A 13701-nucleotide genomic window follows, 5' to 3' on the forward strand; every position below is an offset into this window, starting at 1 on the left:
CTAATTCTTGAACTGTAGATTTTTGGAAGCTCTGTGTAGAAAATTAGAGTGTATTTATGAAACCTGAGGTTTTATTCACATCATTCATTTTGTTTTATCTTACAAACATTATTTTTTCTGGTGAATCTGATTCAATCTGTAAACGACATTTATGATAAAGATTCGTGTGATTTGCGCCGGAAAAATGATTACCAAGCATACACATATGCTGCCACACATCATTGATCGGCATTCGAAGAACAGCGCTCCTCTTGACCAAACTTGGAACTTCTGAAATTATTTAATTCGCACAGAAAGTTGTTGTGTTTTACGAGATTACGTGCTGTATAAAACGTTTCTTATCGAGATTTTTCTCAATAAAACTTCAGTATTAACGTGCGGTCGTAATTTGATAATCATGAAATAACTCACCTGCGATTATTTAACCGCATTTTAAGATCGGTCTTGTGAAAGACGCGGATTGTCATCACGGCGACAACCAAAGTTAACCTTATTCTCATTTTTTAACAAAAAGAACGCCACGGTGTTTTGTGTTGACTTGAACGTTTACAGCCATTTTCCGTCGCTAATATTGGTTCTTAAGTGTAATGCTGCTTTTTCTGAACAATAATTGTAAATAAGTATCTACTTTCGCGGTGAAAATGTCAGAGGATCCAGATCCAGAGTTGTACAGGTTAGAAGGTGAATCAAATCAGACCGGAGGTCTGATCATTCGTAAAAAGGCTTCGGATCATACCTTCAAGAAACCGCAACCGTCTGTATTAGGATTAGACAAACTAGCAGAGCGTAAGCGGAGAGAAAATTCGCAAGAACCTGGCAGCGCCAGGTCTAGTCCTAGCACTAGCCAATCGCCGGATCACAACCCTGATCCCAAGGAACGCAAGTACCGCCTTCACGAGGAAGAAACTCCAACTCATACTGGTGGAGTAAATTCAGAAGCACGACGAAGATTCGAAGACAGATTAAGTCGTCAAAGAATAGATGCTCAAGATCGATTGTATAGGGAGAGACGTAGGAAGGATAGGGAACGTGATAGAGATAGAAGTCGAAGCAGAGACAGCGTGCGTCAAACGCCGATGAGATTTAAAGACGAACCTCAAACGCCAAAATTCAGAACAAAGGTAAGCAATAAAATCTGTTATTAATGTTTATATCCAAGAATAACTAAATCTATGAAAACTTGTTACTTAGTCCAAGTGCATATCCATGATTACCTTCTCTCAATAACTTTTATACGAGATTCAGAATAGTTTCTGCTTTTATGAAAGTTCTATTATAATTGATATGACGCTCTGGAATTTTAAATTTCAGGACTCAACTTCTCGAAGTAATTGGGACGACGACGATGATTTTGAACCACGAAAATCGACATGGGATCATCCAACACCAAAACTTTATGGATCCAAAGATCCGAAAGACAGTGTAAGGAGCGAATGGACGCCTTCGTACAAGTATAACTCTTGGATCAAAGAGCGTAAAGCATCTGGAGCAACTCCGATGACCGATGGCGAAGAAAGAGAGATGTGGGAAGAAGAACAGAGAAGGTATATCAAACTTCATTACCACCAATACCATGTATCCTCGAATAAATTTTTTTATATTTCTGTTTTTAGCTACCTAAAAATATTATGATTTTGGTTCTGACAATAATCGTTCGTATTTTCAAATTTTTTTTAGTCTATTAGATTGAACGAAAATTATCACTGTTACTCTAATATTTTTTCAATCCGGGTAAATTTCAGACTGGATCGGGAATGGTATGCTTTAGATGACGGAGAAAATCGTCCATTTGCTGATGTCTCCGAAGAGTATGCACAAAAAAAGGAAATGGAGATGGAAGCAAAGCGTGAGAGACGAGTGTCAGCTCAGCAGCGACAAATAAATAAGGACAACGAACTGTGGGAGCGCAACAGAATGTTGACTTCGGGTGTAGTAAGTTCCCTGGAACATGACGATGATCCTGATGACGAAGCAGAAGCCAGAGTTCATCTATTAGTTCACAACGTAGTGCCGCCTTTCTTAGATGGTGAGAAGCAAGATTTTTAAACCACGTTATATTCATTACAATGTTTTCAGGTAAAATTTGCAGTTCTTGCTTCATTAAGTTTAGTAAAACCTCATCTGTCTCACTTAAATAATCTTTAAAAACAAAAAACTCTTTCGTTGAAATGATATGAGATTGATTAGGTCGCATCGTGTTCACAAAGCAGCCTGAGCCAGTGGTACCAGTCCGGGATCCGAGTTCAGACATGGCCGTGGTTGCACGAAAAGGATCAGCTTTAGTACGGGCCTATAGGGAGCAGAAAGAACGCCGTAGAGCGCAACGTAAGCATTGGGAATTAGCAGGCACAGCAATTGGAAACATTATGGGAGTAAGCGGTCCTGACGGCAAGCCAGCCGAAGGAGATCAACAAGGCCAAGATACTGACTTCAAAGCAGGGCAGAAGTACGCTCGTCACATTAACACTGGCGAAAGCTCCGGCGATTTCAAGCATAAGACAATTCAGAACCAGCGAAGAAGTCTCCCAGTTTTTGCAGTGAGGCAGGAGCTGTTAAATGTTATCAGAGAAAATAGCGTTGTTGTCATAGTTGGAGAAACTGGTAGCGGAAAAACTACTCAGCTGACACAATACCTGCATGAAGATGGCTACAGCCGTTACGGTATCATAGGTTGCACTCAACCGAGAAGAGTTGCGGCCATGTCTGTAGCTAAGCGAGTATCCGATGAAATGGCTACACCATTGGGGGAAAAAGTTGGCTATGCAATTCGTTTTGAAGATTGTACTTCAAAAGAGGTGAGCACTGGAGATTTAATTAATCTAGAAAATTTTCTGGGAACATTCTGCAACAATGCCATTTAATGTGTAACAGAATTCTTCGTAATACTGTTACAACTTTAATTTTGATTGCGAAAATTTTTGTTCCATCAGACTGTCATAAAGTACATGACCGATGGGATTCTTCTACGAGAGAGTTTAAGAGAGGGTGATTTGGATCGATATAGCGTCGTTATCATGGATGAGGCTCATGAAAGATCTCTGTCCACTGACGTACTATTTGGACTACTGAGAGAGGTCAGCTGCTATTTCTTTTTACGATTTATTTTTCCTGTTGTCCTTTGGTTAGTTCACACAATCCTAATGCAAGATATTGGTAAACTTGATTACGATTTCATTTCGAACTCAGTGTAACAAAATATGGGCATGATTTATGTCATCGATAGCAAACTTGGTATCTTCAAAAACGAGCGTTCTTATCTTAAATATCATGATTATACCAGATTAGGTAGTTTAACATTATCATGTTATCACAGTGGTTTATAATCGATGAAGTGCAGTGGAAATGAAAAAAAAAAGAATCGAAACAAATACTGAACACTAAAATAGAATATTTATTCAGAAATTTATTCAAGTTTTGGGTGAAGCTACATATTTCTTCGATTTAACAATTTCTCCTCACTTTTCTTTACATTGTTACAGTAACAGTTACACAAAGAATTACTAGTCATTGTACTTGACAATATCAACAGTGTTATTAATGAGCAGATATCATTCTATGCCCTATGATTACCGGCAGAATGATGTCGTTGCTGTTTAGAAAGATAAAGCAGTGCTCCTGCGCTTGCAGAAACGCTTCCCCAACGTATTACAGAATTTTGCATCTCTCTTCTTTTCCAAATTTCTTTATCAGGTACAGAATGACCATAACGACACCATCGAACAAAAGACCGACTCGCTGTCCATTTGTAAGAGCCTTTTGATGCACAGTTTATCCGTTCAATTATTATTGACGAGGCATTAGGGCTTTCTTTTGAATCATCTGTATTGTTTATTCGAATCTCTGTAGCATCGGCCCAGAAACTTTGCAAAGTACTAAATATTATTCCTCGACCTTTATTCTGATACTTGTTGTTTGCCTTGACAAGGTGTACCACCATAGCTTCCTTTTTTTCTCCAGCTACCTCAGAGAATTCAAATATTTATTCATGGTAACTATAATTCACAGATGATATAAAGTAAATAAAACTGTGTTTTTGATAATGTAAAAAATATAAAGTATGTATTTAAGTAAAGTAAGCATTTTCAGATGAAAAGTTTCTGTTCACTAATAGGAACAATTCATTTAAAACTCGTGAAATTATTAGTCACAATCCAGTTCACTTAGTTTCAATTATCTCATTAACGTGATAAATGAAGTGAAACTGTTACCTTGCCTATGTATTTGACTGATACTAGATTATTGTTGTTGAATAGTTGAATAAAAACTTTAATTAAATACATACCCGGCTTCTCTATCCATAGAACAATGCCGTACTCCACAGTAGCTGCTATATCTTTATTAACGTTGCGCCCATCATTTTTGTTCGTAGCACGTAGCTCGAGGATATAACCAGAATCAAGTACATTTTCAAATAAGTTATACTCTTTTTTCGTAAACCAACGAGAGTCTCTCAATGGAAACAGTCTTGTACTTTCTAATGCTTTTCCACGATATCCACTGCATCCATTGCTTTTATTCCCCAATAATAACGACTTAAAAAGTCGAGCTGCCATTGATTATCATTTAAGGCTTGAGTCACAATAACAATGAGTGTATCTGGTGAAGTACGGTTCGGTTATGCTATCTAATCTATATTGCAAATTGTCTAAGGCAATAATCTTGAATCACATTTTTATTTTTTACTGGCCTATTCACGATTTGCGATTACTTTATCAGATTATTAACCGTCAATGTATATTATAGGTGGTGGCACGTAGGCACGATTTGAAGCTTATAGTAACATCGGCAACTATGGACTCGACGAAATTCTCAGCATTCTTTGGCAACGCAGCTACTTTTGCAATTCCTGGTCGTACTTTCCCAGTTGAAATAATACATGCCAAGAACTCAGTCGAGGATTATGTCGATGCTGCGGTTAAACAAGTCTTACAAATTCATCTCCAACCCCGAAGTGGAGATATTCTGGTATTCATGCCTGGACAAGAAGATATCGAAGTAACATGCGAGGCTCTCAAAGAACGTCTCGGAGAAATTGATTCTGCACCTCCACTCTCCATACTCCCAATCTATTCCCAGTTACCATCCGATCTTCAAGCTAAAATATTTCAACGAGCGGAAGGGGGCTTTCGTAAATGCGTTGTGGCAACAAATATCGCAGAAACCTCCCTGACTGTGGATGGCATAGTATTCGTCGTTGACTCAGGGTACTGCAAACTGAAAGTCTATAATCCAAGAATAGGTATGGATGCGCTACAGGTATATCCTGTCTCAAGAGCGAATGCTGATCAAAGAGCAGGTCGAGCCGGTCGTACAGGACCAGGACATTGCTATCGCCTTTATACGCGTCGCCAGTACATGGATGAGTTACTTCTTACTGGAGTACCAGAAATTCAGAGAACCAATTTAGCCAACACGGTCCTCCTTCTGAAATCTCTCGGGGTGCAGGATCTACTTGCTTTTCACTTCATGGACCCTCCACCTCAAGATAATATACTGAATTCTTTATATCAGTTGTGGATCTTAAGTGCTCTGGATCATACAGGACGCCTTACTCCACTCGGACGTCAAATGGCCGAATTTCCTCTGGATCCTCCGCAGTGTCAAATGCTTATCGTCGCCTCTCAGCTTGGCTGCACTGCTGATATTCTCATCATAGGTATAAAATGCGGAACTTTTTTACTCCATTTGAATCTATCCTTGGATGTTTTAGTACCTAATTATTTATCATTTATGTTTCTGCAGTTTCAATGCTCTCCGTCCCATCAATCTTCTACAGACCAAAGGGGCGAGAGGAAGATTCAGACTCTGCTAGAGAAAAGTTCCAGGTACCAGAATCGGATCACTTGACATTCCTGAATGTATACAACCAGTGGAAATCCAACGGCTATTCAACCTCTTGGTGTAACGACCACTTTATACATGGGAAAGCAATGCGAAAAGTGAGAGAAGTGCGTCAACAACTAGAAGAGATACTTAAGCAACAAAAAATAGAAGTTGTAAGCTGTGGCACAGACTGGGATGTGGTGAGGAAATGTATTTGTTCAGCATATTTCCACCAAGCTGCACGTCTCAAAGGTATAGGAGAGTACGTTAATTGTCGTACAGGAATGCCTTGTCATCTTCATCCTACGTCTGCCTTGTTCGGCATGGGATTCACCCCTGACTACGTTGTTTATCACGAGCTAGTAATGACTGCCAAAGAATACATGCAGTGCGTTACCGCTGTTGATGGTCACTGGCTAGCCGAGCTTGGCCCAATGTTCTTTAGTGTCAAAGAGACAGGGCGTAGCGGTAGAGCCAAACGACAACAAGCGCTTCAGCATCTTCATGAAATGGAAGGGCAAATGAAGGTTGCCGAGGAAGAAATGCGGCTAAGAGCGCAAGAGCAGCTTGAAAAGGAACAAGCTTCAGTGAGAAAGTAAGAAAATTATCACACTAAAATGAGATTAAAATTAAAACCGTAATTTTTGTACCTGAAATTAAGTGAAGAATTAAAGTGTTCATACAAAATAAAAATTTTTTCTCACAGGAAAGAGATTTTAACTCCCGGTGTAAGAGACCCTGGCACACCAGTAAGTTATCGGAAAACTCCCGGCCGATTCGGATTGTGATCAATTATAAATTTGCAAGTAATATACGGTATGTTTTCCATGTAATGACTCGTCTCTTGCGATTAGATATTTTAAGTAAATGTTAAGGAACAAGAATCCATTTCTGAAAAATTTATATATATGGACCAGATTTTACTTGTATTACGTTCTCTGGCTTTCGTTTACAATACTTTTTCTGAATTCTACTTGATTATACCTAGGTGTAGCATATAATGTCATTCGAATATCATAGTATATAAGAAATTGTAATGAATGTACGAATTAAAATATCAACGGACTATATTAGAGGGAAAAAGTGAAGTACAAACTTATTTTGCAATCCAATATTTCACAGAGCGAAATCGAAATACAGCGAGAGTCATTTTTGTGTACACTTAACTGATAATAATAAGAAAGCAATAATAAAAAAGTGAATCAGCCTATCTGATCACCGTTTTAAGATATTTATTGGGAATATGTGTTATTTAATCATGCAGAAATTTTCATTATGTTATAATAGTCTCCCTGGTTATAATCATCTGGGTGTTTGTTCTGTAACTTTGCCACTCCGAAAGGCATTCCCGGGGCGGTGCGTATTAAACTGTTTCCGTCGATAAAAACACACGCGTAATCTACCTAACTGAAATCTAACCTAAAAACCGGCATTACTTGCCAGCTCTTAAAGGACATTCGTGATCAGAAAACTTGAAAAACTATTTAGAAATAGTATTAAAGTTTCGAGATACAGGCACTCAATTGATAAGTAAGTGATCATATGTTGAAAGAAGTTGTCAAAACTGGTTTTCAGGAATTGTCAGCCTTCGAACTAAACAGAAAGTAATCGAAGCTATACTAATTTTTAATGTGGAATAAAATTGCTTATTTTGTTAATCTTTAAAGGAAACATGGTCGTCCGTCAGTATCAGGAAGAATTGAAGTACCTAGAAAAAATCAACGATTACTGCTGGAGAATTAAAAAGGGGTTTCAGCCAAATATGAATGTGAGAGTACACCAATGCAATAAATATTCTTATTTTGTAATTTACACTATTTTCAAAATCAAATTTTGCTCCAAAACGAATCAAGGTCGAAGGTATATTCTATGTAAACAATACCCTGGAACGTCTAATGCTAGAAGAATTACGCAATTCCTGCCGACCTGGTATGGTAGGTGGATTTCTACCAGGAGTAAAGCAAATTGCTAATGTGGCTGCTTTACCTGGCATTGTAGGGAGGTCTGTCGGATTACCAGATGTTCATTCCGGATATGGATTTGCCATCGGTAAGCCATAATATTTACTTCCATATCTATTCTCTGTTTCTTAATGAGTCTGAACTTTTGTTTTACACTACGTTAAATTAACCATCTGAGATAATGATTTAAATTTTCTTATTTACCTCAGGCAATATGGCGGCATTTGACATGAATGATCCCAAATCAATAGTCTCCCCTGGAGGTGTAGGATTTGACATAAACTGTGGCGTAAGGCTCCTTAGGACTAATTTATTTGAGAAGGATGTCCAGCCTATAAAAGTGCGTCAAATAATTACACAATTTTTCACATTGAATAATTTCAAAGGTTATTTCGATGCATGTAATTGTCTCATCTCAATTAGAAATCGGTAAACAATTATATTTTTTAGGAACAACTAGCTCAAAGCATGTTCGATCACATACCTGTTGGTGTCGGATCAAAAGGAATCATACCCATGAATGCCAGGGATTTGGAAGAGGCCTTAGAAATGGGAATGGATTGGTCTCTTCGTGAAGGTTTCTTGCCCAAAATACATATTTCATTTTGTGATAGTCAGTAAAAAACTGTATACTTATTCGATTCATATTTTTTTATCCAGGCTATATTTGGGCAGAGGATAAAGAACACTGCGAGGAATATGGTCGTATGCTCAATGCAGATCCTTCAAAAGTGTCAATGAGAGCTAAGAAACGTGGTCTGCCACAGGTACGACACATGCCATTGAACGGTGTGATATCACGTTTCTTAAGATAATGCTTTATAACATTTGAAACAAATTTTGTTTACAGTTGGGTACGCTAGGTGCAGGAAACCATTATGCGGAAATTCAAGTAGTCGAAGAAATCTATGATAAATGGGCAGCTAGCAAAATGGGTATTGAAGACAAAGGACAAGTTTGTGTCATGATTCATTCTGGCAGCAGAGGATTTGGACATCAAGTTGCTACTGGTAAATTTTTATTTATTGTGGATAATAGATATCACTAACTTGATGCAATTAATTGCTGTTTGAGAACTATTCCCTTAGAATGCGTTTAGTCAAACGACATTTCCTCATACCATTACGAAAATGATGAAGTACTTTATCAAAACATATGAGAAAATTTTTCATGTCCATATAATTTATAGATGCTCTTGTACAAATGGAGAAGGCTATGAAGCGCGATAACATCGAAACAAACGATCGGCAGTTGGCATGTGCACATATTCATTCAACTGAGGGACAAGACTATTTAAAGTCAATGGCTGCAGCAGCAAATTTTGCTTGGGTTAATCGTAGTTCTATGACGTTTCTTAGTAGACAGGTGTGTGTATACAATTTGCAAAACGACATAAATGCAGACTGCGATGCTATATTTAGATTTCTAATGATAAGTAAATTTTCAGGCGTTCGCAAAACAGTTTCACATGTCACCTGATGACTTGGACATGCATGTAATTTATGATGTATCCCATAACATTGCCAAAGTTGAAGAACACATTGTTGATGGCAAACAGAAAACTTTACTAGTTCATAGAAAGGTAATATTAAACATCTTTACTGAAGTAAGAGCGATACTCTCATACCATTCTCATGTGTAATGTGTGTAAACATGTTTTATTAGGGTTCAACACGTGCTTTCCCACCTCACCATCCGCTCATTCCAGTTGATTATCAGTTGACGGGACAACCTGTATTGATCGGAGGTACCATGGGGACATGTAGTTATGTTCTCACAGGAACTGAAGAAGGCATGAAAGAAACTTTTGGGTCAACATGTCACGGAGCGGTGAGATTTTCACAAATTCTCGAATAACAAGTTAACTTTTTGTGTTTAGATTATTATTATTGCTGCAATGTATTCGTTGAGGAAGGTCAGAAGGTCCTTGACGAATACATTGAAGCATTCCACCTCAAGGGTCTCAAAATCACACAATTATTATTATTATAAAATATCAGTACAGTGCAGTGTCGCACAGTTCCAATATTATCTCACCATTTCCAGGGCCGCGCATTATCGCGTGCAAAGGCACGACGAAACTTGGATTACAAAGACGTATTAGCCAAACTGGAACAATCTGGCATATCGATCAGGGTTGCATCACCGAATTTGGTCATGGAGGAGGCTCCTGAATCTTATAAAAATGTGACTGATGTAGTTAACACATGTCACGCGGCCGGAATATCCCGAAAATGCATTAAACTGAGGCCTATTGCTGTCATAAAAGGGTAAATTTACAGAAAAAAAATTTGAATTCCCGGATTTTGTGAAATTGCGATTGACATAATAATCTTGCGATATTTTCACAATGCATTTCAGTAAAGCGTAACCCTGTTATAGAAGGGTTGGTTTATTGTCAATAATAAAAACAAATCGCAAATCTTATGCAACTTAACTGTGATATTTCCTTAATTTATAATTTTTAATTATTGAACGGTTGTAATTTATTTTACCCATTCTTATTGACAGTTAATGCAGTTCTTAATAAATACAGCAGTAGGCGATGTTTATTATTGAGTTAAATTTATAATTCATTCAAATATAACTTCTTCGTCTAATACAATCAGACGAAACATTGTTAGTTTTCACAAATATGTAATTATTAAGCCGCTTACTATAATCATTTGCATTGAAAATTTAAAAGAAAAACAAGTGCTTAGGCTGATCTTGAGAGCTGACTCAAAAACTTCCCGCTCCGATGCGTTTACAGGCCATAAAAATAAATAAATAAAATTGTTATTTTTTTTTTTTTTATGACCTCGTAAAAGACGAGTTGTCACGAAATCTCGAAGTTCGAGTTATTTCTGAAGCTGCTATAGACGTATTTTGATTGGCTGTCGATGTCGTGTTCGGAGTTTGTTTATGTGCGTATTTCAGATCGTAGCAAAAAGTGAGAAACAATTGCAGCTCATCCGATCCCGATCGTGTCAGATACATTTATTTAGCGACGCGATCGTGTCAAATAAACTTATTTAGCGACAAGAGTGAATAAGTGATGGAAAAATTTAGTAAGAGCGATTTTACGTCGAGCGAGGAACTCGATACGTTAACGGCGGGTGATAATACAACAGACCTAATAGTAATATTGTTATTAAAAAAGTTATAAGACAATTAAAGAAAAGCGCGCGCGGTGACCCTAGTGATGGTAAAATGAAGTGACTTGAAAGCTGAATCATCCGAATCTATTCATTCGTTTCAGAGATCGAATAAAGAATTGATCACATACGAACGCACACACACACATGCCAAGCCATCCATCTGAGCATGGTCGGAGACGATTCTTTAATCTTAAACTATCGACATTTAGTGATAACTCACCTTTTCGTTTTAAGATCGGTTATAGTATCTTGAAAATAAGAGCGGGAAGTTAAAAGGAGAAACAAAGAAGCGATTTAAATTCACTAACTTTTTATTTTGCTTTTGTTAACATTTAAACAAAAAATATCATATTATACAGACGTAACTAGATACAAACTATGTACTACCTTGATTACAGCAGCAAAAATTTTTAATAATATTGTTACAAATAGTTTTGTACAAGAAATTTAATTTTCACTTCAGATATGTGAAAAATGATGACGTCATATTGTGTACAATCTCAATCTTAATATCTGCAAACATTAGTTCACATATAAAAAAATTGATGGTAAAACATAATCTAAGAGTCAAAATGGCGTACAAGTACCTCCGGCCACCTGAAATGCAATAAATTCGGTTCGTGGCTAAAGCCATGAATCTACATTTTCTAAGCAAATATTGAAATGAATCTTTGGAGCGTGCAGCGCTCACAAAAACCTCTACATATTATATTCTTAAACGCCATCAGTTGATACGAATTCATTTCGATAAATTTCGGAACTATGAATGCACATGCAATTTTTGTATGTATTTATTGGTTTCTTTTTCCCATGTATTTCTTTTATGGCCAAGTATCAATCGGTCTACACGCGACTTGTAATATGGTTAAGAGTGATGATTAGTTATCTTGGTGTTTTTGATTGAGTGGAAAAACTCAATCCAGATTGAATTGAGCTGCGATAAACTCTGCCGCAGCCTATCGTTGAACAGGTGGAGACATTGGAAGGCCAGGTGAGCCCATGTTAGAAACCGCAGAGTTTGGCCCCAACAAAACTTGTTTCTGTTGCGTTCTCTGCACTTCCTCCATTTGTGCTCTCTCAACTTCAAAAATTATGGGCGCAAACAGAATCGCCGACGAACTGAAGAACAACCAAGTCGCCGAACAGGAGAACCCGTATAATCCTTAACAAAAAATAACAAACATTTGACACTTTATGTAATGTGTTTTGATTTTTAGCTTTTGGGTATTTATGAATATGTAATATTGTATGGAATGCAAGAAAGTTAATCAACAGATTATTCACGATGATCTAAAATATGAAACCAACATGCTTCACTTGCAGTATTTTAATATCAAGATTCTGATATTTTTGAAAGGCAAAAAGATGATTCTTGAATTATTTTTCAAAGAACAGCAAAGTGAATCAAGTTTTATTTTCCATCTAGCCTAGGTGCATAATTATTACAACACTCTAAACCAAGTACAACTGTACATGTTCAGTACTAACGACGCATTTACCTTTAACGAAACTGCAAAGACTGGAGCCCAGTGTGTTTCCCAGTCGACGAACGTCCTCTGGGAACATTTCTGTGAGCCCGACGAGTCGTTCAACAAGGCTTTCATCCTATGTAGAAACATGGAAATACATTTTTCGGTAATATCACATGTTACACATGAAACATCTTACGCTGAATTCTTTGTTGAGAATCTAATGATTTGAGTGACGTTAGAAATGTTGGCAATGATGAGTATAATACGTGAAGTTCAGCAATTCATAATGCATATACAGTGAACATAGCCTTAATATCTAGAGAATTGAAATCTCTGAATGTACAGTTTGATTCGAACTAGAAAGAACGTGCGAGAAATATTTGTACGTAACGCGTGGCTGTGAGGAACAGTTTGAAGCAAAATTCGGGAAACAAGTAGTCCAAAATTGATAAATAAGTGGGCAAACGGGTGCTCTGTCCCTGTTGCAATACCTCTTCATCATCGTTATCGTCCGGGAGGATAGACTTTACTTCTGGAGAGCGTGCGTCGCTGCTGCCCATTCCGCTGTCCAACTGATCCAATTCTTCAACTGAAGCCATGTACGCAATAATAAAACGATAGTTTATATATAAATTAAGGAATAACGTTCACTCGATAACGCTTCGCCCTGAGTGAACTTATCCCTCCTGTCCCTGTCCTCGTCGGCCCTCGTGCGGACGGCTTTTCTCAACGTTCAGCTTCGGCTCATTGGCTCGGCTAATGCCGCCGCCACAACGTCAATCAAAACCAATACGCGAGGGACGAGCTACGGGGGAAGCAGAGGGATATTTGAACTAGTTTTACGGACAACGACTTACACGCCGCGTGAAATTGCTCCCCAAAAGAAAGACCATAGGATTAAAAATACGAGCTATCTTCTTTGATATTACTACATAGAAAATAATGTCTCACGTCGATTGTTTTCTCGAAACAAAACTCGAATCAATAGTTATTTGCGTTAACTGATTCGTTGACTGTAGACAACTAAACGACTGTTAACTTCAGTCAAAGCTGTTGAAGACCCTATTAGGGATTTTTGTGTCTTGTGGAATTCATAGCCATATAAATGTGGGATTGCGTGTTAAACGACTTCCGCCGATAAAGACGCTACCGGATCGCTAAGACGACTTTTTATGGTCCCGGGCCCACTCAGGCCCACTTACCCGCAGAGTACCGGTCATGAAAACTTTTCCAGGGATAACGTCTTCAAATTCTTAACCCGTCAACGTTTGTACTGCAAGCGAGATTTTTCGAATCTTACGAACG

General features: G+C 37.8%; 4 protein-coding genes across 7 annotated transcripts; 2 read left to right on the forward strand and 2 right to left on the reverse strand.

Moving 5' to 3' along the window:
- The first annotated feature begins 251 nt into the window (after positions 1 to 251).
- Positions 252 to 7054, forward strand: LOC107223817 (pre-mRNA-splicing factor ATP-dependent RNA helicase PRP16). 4 transcript variants are annotated; one of them, XM_046741812.1, is made up of 8 exons: positions 252 to 1121; positions 1312 to 1544; positions 1743 to 2026; positions 2188 to 2795; positions 2931 to 3074; positions 4744 to 5656; positions 5743 to 6023; positions 6106 to 6328. In XM_046741812.1, the coding sequence occupies exons 1-8, from the start codon at positions 642 to 644 to the stop codon at positions 6184 to 6186; spliced, it is 3024 nt and encodes a 1007-aa protein (XP_046597768.1). In that variant the 5' UTR covers positions 252 to 641; the 3' UTR covers positions 6187 to 6328. The 4 variants fall into 4 exon arrangements, with proteins under 4 accessions (XP_046597768.1, XP_015519116.1, XP_015519117.1 ...); XM_015663630.2 differs by adding an exon at positions 6530 to 7054 and having other exon boundaries at positions 258 to 1121; positions 5743 to 6418; XM_015663631.2 differs by lacking the exons at positions 252 to 1121; positions 1312 to 1544 and adding an exon at positions 6530 to 7054 and having other exon boundaries at positions 1892 to 2026; positions 2208 to 2795; positions 5743 to 6418.
- On the reverse strand, positions 3395 to 4629 carry LOC107223818. Its single transcript, XM_015663633.2, has 2 exons — positions 4283 to 4629; positions 3395 to 3957 (listed from the first exon to the last, which is right to left on the reverse strand). Exons 1-2 carry the CDS (start codon positions 4551 to 4553, stop codon positions 3554 to 3556), a joined length of 675 nt encoding a protein of 224 aa, XP_015519119.1. The 5' UTR covers positions 4554 to 4629; the 3' UTR covers positions 3395 to 3553.
- Positions 7055 to 7191: 137 nt separating the features above from the next.
- LOC107223809 (RNA-splicing ligase RtcB homolog) lies at positions 7192 to 10221 on the forward strand. The gene is made up of 11 exons (XM_015663618.2): positions 7192 to 7353; positions 7491 to 7591; positions 7677 to 7872; positions 7994 to 8124; positions 8235 to 8361; positions 8445 to 8551; positions 8635 to 8794; positions 8974 to 9149; positions 9232 to 9366; positions 9450 to 9614; positions 9831 to 10221. The coding sequence occupies exons 2-11, from the start codon at positions 7496 to 7498 to the stop codon at positions 10056 to 10058; spliced, it is 1521 nt and encodes a 506-aa protein (XP_015519104.1). The 5' UTR covers positions 7192 to 7353; positions 7491 to 7495; the 3' UTR covers positions 10059 to 10221.
- A 996-nt stretch (positions 10222 to 11217) lies between these two features.
- On the reverse strand, positions 11218 to 13148 carry LOC107223811 (mitochondrial import receptor subunit TOM22 homolog). Its single transcript, XM_015663621.2, has 3 exons — positions 12888 to 13148; positions 12424 to 12529; positions 11218 to 12086 (listed from the first exon to the last, which is right to left on the reverse strand). Exons 1-3 carry the CDS (start codon positions 12993 to 12995, stop codon positions 11881 to 11883), a joined length of 420 nt encoding a protein of 139 aa, XP_015519107.1. The 5' UTR covers positions 12996 to 13148; the 3' UTR covers positions 11218 to 11880.
- Positions 13149 to 13701: the final 553 nt, after the last annotated feature.

Source organism: Neodiprion lecontei, chromosome 5, assembly GCF_021901455.1.
Source record: "Neodiprion lecontei isolate iyNeoLeco1 chromosome 5, iyNeoLeco1.1, whole genome shotgun sequence".
Lineage (NCBI taxonomy): Eukaryota > Metazoa > Arthropoda > Insecta > Hymenoptera > Diprionidae > Neodiprion > Neodiprion lecontei.

Coding starts and splice junctions, on each gene's coding strand:
- LOC107223817 (XM_015663630.2), top strand. CDS start 642: ATGTCAGAGGATCCAGATCCAGAGTTGTACAGGTTAGAAGGTGAATCA. Junction 1,122..1,311: donor CGCCAAAATTCAGAACAAAG/GTAAGCAATAAA, acceptor TTTAAATTTCAG/GACTCAACTTCTCGAAGTAA. Junction 2,027..2,187: donor AGTGCCGCCTTTCTTAGATG/GTGAGAAGCAAG, acceptor GAGATTGATTAG/GTCGCATCGTGTTCACAAAG.
- LOC107223818 (XM_015663633.2), bottom strand. CDS start 4,553: ATGGCAGCTCGACTTTTTAAGTCGTTATTATTGGGGAATAAAAGCAAT. Junction 3,958..4,282: donor TCTATGGATAGAGAAGCCGG/GTATGTATTTAA, acceptor TCTCTGAGGTAG/CTGGAGAAAAAAAGGAAGCT.
- LOC107223809 (XM_015663618.2), top strand. CDS start 7,496: ATGGTCGTCCGTCAGTATCAGGAAGAATTGAAGTACCTAGAAAAAATC. Junction 7,873..7,993: donor CGGATATGGATTTGCCATCG/GTAAGCCATAAT, acceptor TATTTACCTCAG/GCAATATGGCGGCATTTGAC. Junction 9,150..9,231: donor TGACGTTTCTTAGTAGACAG/GTGTGTGTATAC, acceptor GTAAATTTTCAG/GCGTTCGCAAAACAGTTTCA.
- LOC107223811 (XM_015663621.2), bottom strand. CDS start 12,995: ATGGCTTCAGTTGAAGAATTGGATCAGTTGGACAGCGGAATGGGCAGC. Junction 12,530..12,887: donor ACGATAACGATGATGAAGAG/GTATTGCAACAG, acceptor GTTTCTACATAG/GATGAAAGCCTTGTTGAACG. Junction 12,087..12,423: donor TCTTTGCAGTTTCGTTAAAG/GTAAATGCGTCG, acceptor TTTTTTGTTAAG/GATTATACGGGTTCTCCTGT.